This window comes from Amphiprion ocellaris, chromosome 24 (genome assembly GCF_022539595.1).
Source record: "Amphiprion ocellaris isolate individual 3 ecotype Okinawa chromosome 24, ASM2253959v1, whole genome shotgun sequence".
NCBI lineage: Eukaryota > Metazoa > Chordata > Actinopteri > Pomacentridae > Amphiprion > Amphiprion ocellaris.
The window spans coordinates 20,914,035-20,925,871 of record NC_072789.1 but is presented as its reverse complement, the minus strand read 5'-3'; the positions used below and the strand labels follow the sequence as shown (position 1 = coordinate 20,925,871).

The 11,837-nt window shown below is 44.3% G+C and overlaps 1 protein-coding gene across 1 annotated transcript; it reads left to right on the top strand.

Moving 5' to 3' along the window:
- The first annotated feature begins 338 nt into the window (after nt 1–338).
- LOC111585995 (NLR family CARD domain-containing protein 3-like) lies at nt 339–11,708 on the top strand. The gene is made up of 10 exons (XM_055008130.1): nt 339–834; nt 918–1,085; nt 1,222–1,344; nt 5,070–5,142; nt 5,303–5,531; nt 5,714–7,511; nt 7,590–7,763; nt 8,063–8,236; nt 10,494–10,540; nt 10,691–11,708. Exons 1-10 carry the CDS (start codon nt 746–748, stop codon nt 11,263–11,265), a joined length of 3,450 nt encoding a protein of 1,149 aa, XP_054864105.1. The 5' UTR covers nt 339–745; the 3' UTR covers nt 11,266–11,708.
- Nucleotides 11,709–11,837: the final 129 nt, after the last annotated feature.

The window sequence follows — 11,837 nt, the reverse complement described above, 5'->3', positions numbered from 1 at the left end:
CAGTTTGTGGCTGCTGGAGGAAGCAGTGTGTTGATCAGAAGCTGCAGTTTGTGACTCTGCTGCTCCTTCAGTCAGGTTTTAATTAGACTCAGTCCATTTGTTGGTCTTTAACAGGAAAAAGGTTGAATGTTGAAATAATCCGTCACATGAAATGAGTGGGAATCAGCCTGTAAAATGTGCTCTTATTGTGAAACTCTGCCTGGTGCTTCCTCATAGGTGGAGTCCTGACTGGTTCCAGGAAACAGATCACCTGTCTGAGCGTCCAGGAGTGGACTGGAAACTTTCTTCTTCTTCTTCAGCGCTTTGAATAACGTGTAAGTTTGCTTTGTTTGCTGCTTTAACTTCAGTAATGTTGCTGTTTGTTTCTGCTCTGTGATGTTTCTACATGTTCACTTCTTATTTCAGCACAAACTTTGGATGACTGCTGTTTAAACATGGATCAATATGATTATTAGGTTATTGATTGACTGCAATCAGTCAATATTTCAATGAGATTGTTGATGGACTTGAGTCAGTTTGATGAGCTGCTGATGTTTCTTTGTTTGTTCTCAATCCAAACTGCATGGTGTCTTTTTGACTTTGGGTTTGTGGGTGAGTCTCTGCAGCTCCATGACTCCATCTGCTGGACTGATAGTAGAAGTGCAGCAGCTGATCTTTTCCAGGAGGATTTGAGTGGATCAATGATGTTTGTTTCCTGTGCAGGTGAAGGTAGAAAGTGTGTGTGAGCTGCTGTGAGTTGAGCAGCATGGATGAGTGTGAGGACAGAGAGGAGGGAGTCCCTCCCTCTAAAAGCTCTCTGTGTGGGGAACAGGAGAACCAGAGCAAAGCTCAGAGGTGAGACCAGCATCTCTAACTGTCCAGGACTCTGGTGCATGTCAGAGCTCAGCATCACATCACTGCTGCATCATTATTCACAGGAATCCACCTGGACCTGGACCTGGACATGGACCTGGACATGGACCTGGACATGAACCTGGACCTGGACATGAACCTGGACCTGCATCCAGCTGTGTGTCCTTCAAGAGTGACTGGTCTAAGCGTCGCCTCATTGACTTTAAAGATCACCAACCTCCTGTTGCAAAGAAGTAAGCTGTGAAATGAAACTGCTGACTGTTGTGTCAAATGTTCTGTCATTGTTCCAAATATGTTCCATCATTGAATCACTCTGAAGCTCTGCTACATGATTTTTCCTTCCTGGTGATCTTCCTCTCTACTTACCAGAATCCATCAGAGACCAGAGTCCTCTGGACCTGGACCTGCATCCAGCTGCGTGTCCTTCAAGAGTGACTGGTCTCTGGGTCATCTTTTTGAATTTACAGGAGAACAATGTCGTGCTGCAGAGGGGTAAGATGTTCAGAACAAGGTTTCAGAGCTGCTAGTCTGATAGCAGATTGGCTCCTCATCAAACAGAACAAATGTTTTGAAGAAGTGATGCTAATAACGTGAACATCATCCACAGAGACATTAAAAACAGAACCAGGTGGATCACAGCAAGAACTCTGAGTTCACTAAAATATCAAGAAATAGTTTTACTGGACAAAACTCCAGTTCTGTGATTATAGAAGCCTTGTTAGCCTGTATGTTAGCCTACATGTTAGTCTGTATGTTAACCTCTCTACCTCTTCTGTCCCTCTCAACCCGCCCGGCCAGCAGCAGATGGGTCCCCCCACATTAGAGCCGGGTTCTGCTCAAGGTTTTTTTCCTTGTTAAAAGGGTGTTTTCCTTGCCACTGTCTCCTTAGGGCTGCTCTGGGGTTCAGGCATATGGGTTCTGTAAAGCGTCTCGAGACAATTTGACCCTAATTGGCGCTATATAAATAAAATTGAATTGAATTGAATTAGCCTGAGGGGCTGTACAGTGGCGTAGTGGTTAGCACTTTCGCCTTGCAGCGAGAAGATCCCTGGTTCGCGTCCCGGCTTTCCCGGGATCTTTCTGCATGGAGTTTGCATGTTCTCCCTGTGCATGCGTGGGTTCTCTCCGGGTACTCCGGCTTCCTCCCACAGTCCAAAAATATGCTGAGGTTAATTGATTACTCTAAATTGCCCGTAGGTGTGAATGTGAGAGTGCTTGTTTGTCTATATATGTAGCCCTGCGACAGACTGGCGACCTGTCCAGGGTGTCCCCTGCCTTCGCCCGAGTCAGCTGGGATAGGCTCCAGCACCCCCCGCGACCCTAGTGAGGAATAAGCGGTGTATAGATAATGGATGGATGGATGAATTAGCCTGCATGTTAGCCTGCATGTTAGCCTGCATGTCCGCCTACATGTTAGCATGTATGTTAGCCTGTAGGTTAGCCTGTATATTAGCCTGTGTGTTAGCCTGTACGTTAGCCTGTATATTAGCCTGTATGTTAGCCTTTCCATTACCCTGTATGTTAGCCTTTCCGTTGGCCTGCATGTCAGCCTACATGTTATCCTGTATGTTAGCTTATATGCATGGCTTAAAGTATTCCGATACCGTGCCGGATTTCCGACGTGTGGCTGCTGCGTTTGACTTGGAAAAAAATAAGATAGGACTACGTTGCCAATCGAGTTCATCTACAGGGTGGGCCATAAGTTTCCATACATAGGAAACATAAACATTTTATGTTGGATGACCATTTTTATTTATATAATGTGCTCTATATGATTACCATTGTTTCGGATACACATATTAATACGTGTTTTCCACTGTTGATGAACTTACATTATAATGGCGTTGGTGATACGTTCCTGGAGATGATTTATGACTCATATCTTCACCAGATACACCATGGCCTTCAAGTGCCCCCAAAGATAGCGTTAAACGCACCTTCTAGGGTATCTGAAACATAAAAAATATACATTTTACATTTTCCTATGTAGGGAAACTTATGGCCCATCCTGTAGAATAGAAGAACCGAATAGAATAGAATAGCCAACCAGAACATACACTAGTTGGTGCACATTGTGACTGAAATTACGATGCAAAAAGCTCACCATCGAACTGATGGAAAACAAAGAAATATTTTAAATAAAAAACAATTTCAATATATACGCGTAAAAACTATATAAATATAGAAATATGGATATAGAAATATAGACAGACACACATACTCATATATATATATATATATATATATATATATATATATATATATATATATATATATGATGATGCTTCCAGAGTAACTCAACATCTGGCAAACACAAAAGTGAACATTGCCTCAACACTTATGGAAGAAGTAAAAGATTTCATAAAAAAAGAAGAAATAGATGGAAAAAATAAAGATCCATCTTACCAGTTCTTGTAGCACCGTAAATGTTTTTTTAACTGAGCTGAAGTGTAGTTTTCTGTCGTAAACTGTATTTGTTTATTTTCTTATTTATTTCTAATTATTTAAGTTGCCAGTTTTTAGAGCACTTTAATGTTTTGTTGTTATTATTTGAACTGAACTATAGCTTGCTGTTAGAAACTAGATATATGCATATTTTTTTTCATTGTAACTGTTTACATAGTTGCATTTCAGAATAAATGGTGCAAATTCAGGGCTCCAGACTAACTGTTTTTCCCCGGAGCAAAGTGGCGCCTAAGTTAAAATTTTAGGAGCACAAGCAGAAAGTTTAGTGGCGCACACCGAAATCGACTTGCAAAGTAAATATTCACATTTCCTCTCATCTTCACTGTATTTCTGATAAATACTTGAACAGTAAATGCAGAAACTATAATGTTTTCAATTCACATTTTATTGTGCAGCAGTTGACACAACATAATAAACAGCTACACACCGGATCACAGCTGGAAACACACCACATGTTGCATTCTGGTCTGGTTGTGGTGTGCTTCCAGCTGTGATCCGGTGTGTTTACCTGCAGCTCATTTGCATAAAGTAGACTGGACTTCTACTTTATGCAAATTGGATGCAGCGTGCGGAGATTCTACGCATCGTGAAACTGTCCTCAAACATCTAAACTAGCCGTCGGTGACATAAAACCAGGACAGATTCAGCTGTTGCAGATTATTTCTCACCTCAGATGCTTTCAGAAATACTTTTCGCTGAAGAGTTTTTGAAATAAAAGGGAAAGTTTGCGGCCGAACCGCTGTGTTTATCCAACTCATCTGCAGGACTGTCAAGCTTAAAGCTCGGTCACGTGACCACGTAGTGACCTGCTGTTGCTCAGTGCTGTCATGTGACCACGTAGTGACCTGCTGTTGCTCAGCGCTGTCATGTGACCACGTAGTGACCTGCTGTTGCTCAGCGCTGTCATGTGACCACGTAGTGACCTGCTGTTGCTCAGTGCTGTCATGTGACCATGTTGTGGTCCACTAGTGACCGTCTGCCATCTGTGTGATTTTCAGATGTGTGTGTTGCCGTGCAGGAAATTCACATCTAGTGGACACGTGGTGATTGTCCTCTTCATCAATGTTCACTGTTTACAAGAGTTATGTGAAACCTGCGGATTCGTCCGATAACCCCAAGACCCGCCTCTTTTCACACATCAGCCAATCACAGTGGTCATTCGCCCCGCTCTCACACACATTGGCCCGCCTTCTTCTTCTTTGGTGTTGGTCTCCTTTCTTCTTCTTTTGGAGTTAATGTCGGTTGGCAAATCAGCTCATTTCATTACTGTCAACTACTGGGCTGAAGTGTGGAGCAGAAGTTTGTCAGCAACAAAAAATATTCAATAATAAGAAAAAAAATTGGCAAATTTACTGGTCGCAGATGCGCGAGTAGATGAAAAATTTACTCGCACTGTCTCAAATTTTAGTCGTAAAATGCGACCATTTAGTCACAGTCTGGAGTCCTGCAAATGGTGTTAAATGGTGAATCAATGTTGTTTTCCATGTATTTTACTGATTGGTTGCTAAACAATATATTTGCACCATGTTGTAGTCAGATGGAGTATTACCACCACCTACTGACCTTTCTGGTGTTACTATAATCTGTAGTCTGAGTTTGTGAAGGCAGAAATCTTAATTTCTTATTAGTTAGCTAGATTGTACCCCGACCCAAAAGCAGACAAGTTCAGGCTGAGGATTATTTTTCACTTTGAGGCCTGTATATGTCTCTGTGTGATAAAGTGAGAGTTAACTGTTGATGTTGATCCACAGAGTGGAGCAGCAGAACTCAGAGGTTCCCAGAGTTCAGTCTGTCCAGCAGCATCACCTGGACTCCATATTCATGGTGAGTTCATGGACAACAAGTTGTTCTCCATCCGTTGTGTTCAGGCGTCTCCATGCTGCTCTTTGTAGACCAGTGGACTGTCAGTGTGTCCAACATGGATCTGATGTTTGGCTCCATGATTTGACTCTGATGGACTCATTGACACATTTCTCTGTTCCAGCTCCTGGAGGACAACATGGTGACTTTTGTGAAGAAGGAGCTGAAGAAGATGCAGAAGGTTGTGAGTCCAGATTACCCAGAATGCTCCTCAGAGAGTCAGAGGGAGGATGAGGAGGAGTTGGAGGGTGATGATGAAGAGCAGAGGAGCAGCAGAGCGATGTTTCAGCAGATCACAGTGTTGTTCCTGAGGAGGATGAAGCAGGAGAAGCTGGCTGACTGTCTGCAGAGCAGTAAGAGGATTTGTGGAAAGACTGAAGCTGCTGATCAACAGAACATTTACTAAAGTCTCAGAATATCTTCACACAATCAGTCTTTAGGGGGACAAACTGTCACCTTCACTTTATTGCTACTTTGGTGCTTTAATATCCAGGTTACTTCTACTTCACTCTTTCTTTCTTGTGTTTTCATTCAGAACTTGCTGCGGTAGTTTGTGGACGTAAACTTAAATGTGGTCTGAAGAAGAAGTTCCAGAGAGTGTTTGAGGGCATCGCTAAAGCAGGACAGCAGACCCTCCTGAATGAGATCTACACAGAGCTGTACATCACAGAGGGAGGGACTGCAGAGGTCAATGATGAACATGAGGTCAGACAGATTGAAGCAGCATCCAGGAAAGCAGACAGAGCAGAAACAACCATCAGAGCAGAAGACATCCTGAAAGGCTCACCTGGAAGAGATGGACCAATCAGAACAGTGATGACAAAGGGAGTGGCTGGCATCGGGAAAACAGTGTTAACACAGAAGTTGACTCTGGACTGGGCTGAAGACAAAAGCAACCAGGACATCCACTTCATGTTTCCATTGACTTTCAGAGAGCTGAATGTGCTGAAAGAGAGAAAGTTCAGCTTGATGGAACTTGTTCATCACTTTTTCAGTGAAACCAAAGCAGCAGGAATCTGCAGCTTTGAATACTTCCAGGTTGTGTTGATCTTTGATGGTCTGGATGAGTGTCGTCTTCCTCTGGACTTCCACAACAATGAGATCCTGACTGATGTTACAGAGTCCACCTCAGTGGATGTGCTGCTGACAAACCTGATCAGGGGGAAGCTGCTTCCTTCTGCTCGCCTCTGGATAACCACACGACCTGCAGCAGCCAATCAGATCCCTCCTGACTGTGTGGACATGGTGACGGAGGCCAGAGGGTTCACCGACCCACAGAAGGAGGAGTACTTCAGGAAGAGATCCAGAGATGAGGAGCAGGCCAGCAGCATCATCTCCCACATGAAGAAGTCACAAATCCTCCACATCATGTGCCACATCCCAGTGTTCTGCTGGATCACTGCTACAGTTCTGGAGGAGCTGCTGAGAACCAGAGAGGGAGGAGATCTGCCCAGAACCCTGACTGAGATGTTCATCCACCACCTGGTGGTTCAGGCCAAAGTCAAGAAGGTCAAGTATGATGGAGGAGCTGAGACAGATCCACACTGGAGTCCAGACAGCAGGAGGATGATTGAGTCTCTGGGAAAACTGGCTTTTAATCAGCTGCAGAGAGGAAACCTGATCTTCTATGAGTCCGACCTGACAGAGTGTGGCATCGATCTGGAAGCAGCCTCAGTGTACTCAGGAGTGTTCACACAGATCTTTAAAGAGGAGAGAGGACTGTACCAGGACAAGGTGTTCTGCTTCATCCATCTGAGTGTTCAGGAGTTTCTGGCTGCTCTTCATGTCCATCAGACCTTCATCAACTCTGGAATCAACCTGCTGGGAGAACAACAAACAACATACCATTGGTCTGAAATATTCCAAAGTAAATCATCACGTTTCTACCAGAGAGCTGTGGACGAGGCCTTACAGAGTCCAAACGGACACCTGGACTTGTTCCTGCGCTTCCTCCTGGGTCTGTCACTGCCGACCAATCAGAATCTCCTACAGGGCCTGCTGACACAGACAGGAAGTAGCTCACAGACCAATCAGGAAACAATGAAGTACATCAAGGAGAAGATAAGTGAGAATGTGTCTGCAGAGAGAAGCATCAATCTGTTCCACTGTCTGAATGAACTGAAGGATGTTTCTCTAGTGGAGGAGATCCAACAGTCCCTGAGATCAGGACGTCTGTCCACAGATGAACTGTTTCCTGCTCAGTGGTCAGCTCTGGGCTTCATCTTACTGTCATCAGAAGAACATCTGGACGTGTTTGACCTGAAGAAATACTCTGCTTCAGAGGAGGTTCTTCTGAGGCTGCTGCCAGTGGTCAAAGCCTCCAAGAAAGTTGTGTAAGTAGTTGGAGACTGAAGATCCTTTTTCATTTTTGCTGCTGTTTCATCAGTATAATCTGCTTTTTGTCTCTTCAGACTGAGTGGCTGTAATCTGTCAGAGAGAAGCTGTGGAGCTCTGTCCTCAGTCCTCAGCTCCCAGTCCTCCAGTGTGACAGAGCTGGACCTGACTAACAACAACCTGCAGGATTCAGGAGTGGAGAGTCTTTCTGCTGGACTGGAGAGTCCACACTGTAAACTGGAAGCTCTCAGGTCAGGACTCACACTTTGAAACTGATGTGATTTCTATCAGTGGATAAACAGCTAACCTGAGTAGAATCATTTCTGCTGATGGGATTCATCAAATGAGCTTTTACTGAACTTTTGCAGGACTTTGTCAGGGTTTATTTTTACCATGATTAAATCCCACTAATCATTGTTGAGATTGTTGATTTGCTTGAGAAGTGTGAAATGTGCAGCAAAATGTATCTGAAAGACAAAGAAGAAAAGAAAGAGTGAGAAACATCCAGCCAAGTGTTGTCCATCAGGTTTGTGTTGTTTTGTGTGTGCAGGCTGTCAGGCTGTCTGGTCACAGAGGAAGGTTGTGCTTCTCTGGCCTCAGCTCTGAGCTTCAAGACCTCAAATCTGAGAGAGCTGGACCTGAGCTACAACCATCCAGGAGACTCAGGAGAGAAGATGCTGAGAGCTAAAGTGGAGGATCCAGACTGTAGACTGGAAACTCTCAGGTACAGACAGACAGACACTCTCAGGTACAGACAGACAGACACTCTCAGGTACAGACAGACAGACACTCTCAGGTACAGACAGACACTCTCAGGTACAGACAGACAGACACTCTCAGGAAACTATCATCCTAGTGTTGCAGGCCAAGTCTGCTCCTTTCCATCAGTAGGTTTCAGGGTGTGTCAGAGGAAGTGCTGCAGCGGTAGGAAGGAAGAAGAACAGTGAAGCTGAAGAAGGGTGATGTTTAGGTGCAGCTGCAGTCACAGCGCATGTTATGGTCCAAACAGAGAAGTAGATCCAAGTGTGTTCTGGAGAAGCTGAGTGTGTGTACAGTGTGCTGCAGAGCTTGAATAAAGTTCCTTGTTCTCCACGGCAGAGGTGCTCCAGACTCTGAATAAAATTTGTTACCAACAGCGAGCCACGCTAAGCTAAGTGAGCTAGCGTTTACCCGAGGCTGTCCAACTACGATTCAGATGCCATCAAAACTGGGTCATTAACACTTGCTTAGCACAAAGACTGGAAGCAGAGGAACTGTTAGCCTAGCTTAGCAGAAAGATTGAAAGCAGAGGGACTGTTAGCCTAGCTTAGCAGAAAGATTGGAAGCAGAGGAACTGTTAGCCTAGCTTAGCAGAAAGACAGGAAGCAGAGAGAACTGTTAGCCTTGCTTAGCAGAAAGACTGGAATCAGTTAAAACTGTTAGCCTAGCTTAGCAGAAAGATTGGAAGCAGAGGAACTGTTAGCCTAGCTTAGCACAAAACTGGAAGCAGGGTAAACAGTTAGCCTAGCCTAGCACAAAAGCTGTAAGCAGGGGCCTATCTTGGCACAAGACAGGAAGCAGGGTAAACTGTTAGCCTAGCTTATCACAAAAATTGTAAGCAGTAGAAAACTGTTAGCTTAGCTTTGCATAATGACTGGAGGAAGGGAAAAACTGTTAGCTTATCTTAGCAAATAGACAGGAAGAACAAGAAATCTGTTAGCCTAGATTAGCACAATGACTGGAAGCAAATGGAAACTTTTAGCATATCATAGTACAAAGACTGCAAGCAAGAGCACACTGGTAGCCTAGCTTAACACAATGACTAGAAACAGGGTAAACTATAAGCCTAGCTTAGCACAAGGACGGGAATCAGGGTAAACTGTTTGCGAAGGTTAGCACAAAGTCTGAAAGCTGGGAAACTGTTAGCCCAGCTTAGCTCAAATTCTGGAAGCAGGGAAGCTGCTAGCCTAGCTCAGCGCAAGAGAAGAAGGAGGGCAAACTTTTAGCCTAGCTTAGCTCAAAGACAGGAAACAGGATAAACTGGTAGACTAGCTTAGCACAATGACAGGAAGCAGGGCAAACTGTTAGCCTAGCTCAGCTGAAAGACAGGAAACAGGGTAAACAGTTAGGCTAGATTATCTCAAAGACAGGAAGCAGGGCAAACTGTTAGCCTAGCTGAAAGACAGAAAGCAGGGTAAACTGTTAGCCCAGCTTAGCTCAAAGACAGGAATCAGGGTAAACTGTTAGCCTAGATTAGCTCAAAGACAGGCAGCAGGGTCAACTGTTAGCCTAGCCTAGCTCAAAGACAGAAAGCAGGGTAAACTGTTAGCCTAGCTTAGCTCAAAGATAGGAAGCAGGGTAATGTGTTCGCATAGCTTAGCTCAAAGACAGGAAACAGGGTAAACAGTTAGGCTAGATTAGTTCAAAGACAGGAAACAGGGTCAACTGTTAGCCTAGTCTAGCTGAAAGACAGAAAGAAGGGTAAACTGTTAGCCTAGCCTAGCTGAAAGACAGAAAGCAGGGCAAACTGTTAGCCCAGCTTAGCTCAAAGACAGGAATCAGGGTAAACTGTTAGCCTAGATTAGCTCAAAGACAGGCAGCAGGGTCAACTGTTAGCCTAGCCTAGCTCAAAGACAGAAAGCAGGGTAAACTGTTAGCCTAGCTTAGCTCAAAGACAGGAAGCAGAGTAAACTGTTAGCTTAGCTCAAAGACAGGAAGCAGAGTAAACTGTTAGCCTAGCTTAGCTCAAAGACAGGAAGCAGGGTAAACTGGTAGCCTAGCTCCATGAAAAGAGGAAGCATAAATGAGTAAAGCTGAATAATGAGTGTAAACTGAGCTGGAACGTGACAAGCACAGGACAGGACTTTAGAGATGCTGCATTCAGGTGTCTGTGTCTCCATGTTGGACTGGTCCTTTATCAGTGGAACAGTGTGAGAGCCATGTAACGTCCATGTGTGCTGCTGAAAGAGTCGCTGCTGCTCTGACCGTCCTCCTCCTTTCAGGGTGACGCCTGCTGGAGTCCGATGGTTGACACCAGGTCTGAGGAAGTGTAAGTGTGTTTTAATTGATTGATGGAAACAAAGCAGCACATTCAAGCATCTTCAAAGTGTCACATCTCTGAGGTCATCATCAAAGCTTTAATACTGATCACATGATCCATCAATAACTGCAGCTGTGTTGTGTTTGTTCTCTCCATCAGATTCCTGTCAACTCACAGTCGACACAAACACAGTAAACAGAAACCTCAAACTGTCTGACAACAACAGGAAGGTGACATGGGTGGAGGAGGATCAGTCGTATCCTGATCATCCAGACAGGTTTGAATACTGGCCACAGCTGCTGTGTAGAACTGGTCTGACTGGTCGCTGTTACTGGGAGGTCGACTGGAGAGGAGAGGTTGATATATCAGTGAGTTACAGAGGAATCAGAAGGAAAGATGACAGTAATGACTGTCTGTTTGGATATAATGATCAGTCCTGGAGTCTGAGCTGCTCTGATGATGGTTCCTCTGTCTGGCACAATAAGAGTCCAACATTCATCAGTTCCTTCTCATTCTCTGACAGAGTTTCAGTTTATGTGGACGTTCCTGCTGGAACTCTGTCTTTCTACAGAGTCTCCTCTGACTCTCTGATCCACCTCCACACCTTCAACACCACATTCACTCAACCTCTCTATCCTGGATTTGGGTTCTTCTCGGTTGGTTCCTCAGTGTTTCTGTGCCGAGTTGAGTCTCCAGAGTCTCCTCCTAGTAGAGAAACAGTGTTGAACAGATAGTTGAGTCTCTCCATGACTCTGTCCCTCAGAAACATGTTTTCACATTCATGGATTAAATGTGTTTCTTTGTGAAATCCTTCTAAATGATTCCTTGTAAACTTGTTCCTCTTCAAAGATGGAAGTTGTGATTATTCCAGGAGCCAAATGTGGTGTTTGCGTCTTTTTCCAGTCAAATGTTGAGAGTGAAAATCAGGATGTGGTGTTTCCTCTGATGCTCACTTGAACTAAAAGCATTTGAGCTGCACAAAGTGTGAAATGAGAGAGGAAGCAGTGAATCTACAAACTGCTGACAGACTTTCACACATTATTGTCCAGTGAAAATCAGGTTTTTGTGCAGCCAGACTTGATCCTGATTTGAGTGTTTCAGTCCTGTTCTAGTGATGAAATGAGAACTTCCTTCATCTTGTGTGTGATGGAGAAGAATAAAGGGCTGTGGCTAAAAATCCTGACTCTGAGTTCTTCATTACAAACATACATTATATCAGCTGTTTATTATTCATCTGCTTTATTCTACTCAACATGGAACAGGGTTGTAAAAAACACATTTAAAGTCCAAAAACAAATCCCCATCT

Coding starts and splice junctions, on each gene's coding strand:
- LOC111585995 (XM_055008130.1), top strand. CDS start 746: ATGGATGAGTGTGAGGACAGAGAGGAGGGAGTCCCTCCCTCTAAAAGC. Junction 7,512..7,589: donor AAAGCCTCCAAGAAAGTTGT/GTAAGTAGTTGG, acceptor TTGTCTCTTCAG/ACTGAGTGGCTGTAATCTGT. Junction 8,237..10,493: donor TGTAGACTGGAAACTCTCAG/GTACAGACAGAC, acceptor TCCTCCTTTCAG/GGTGACGCCTGCTGGAGTCC.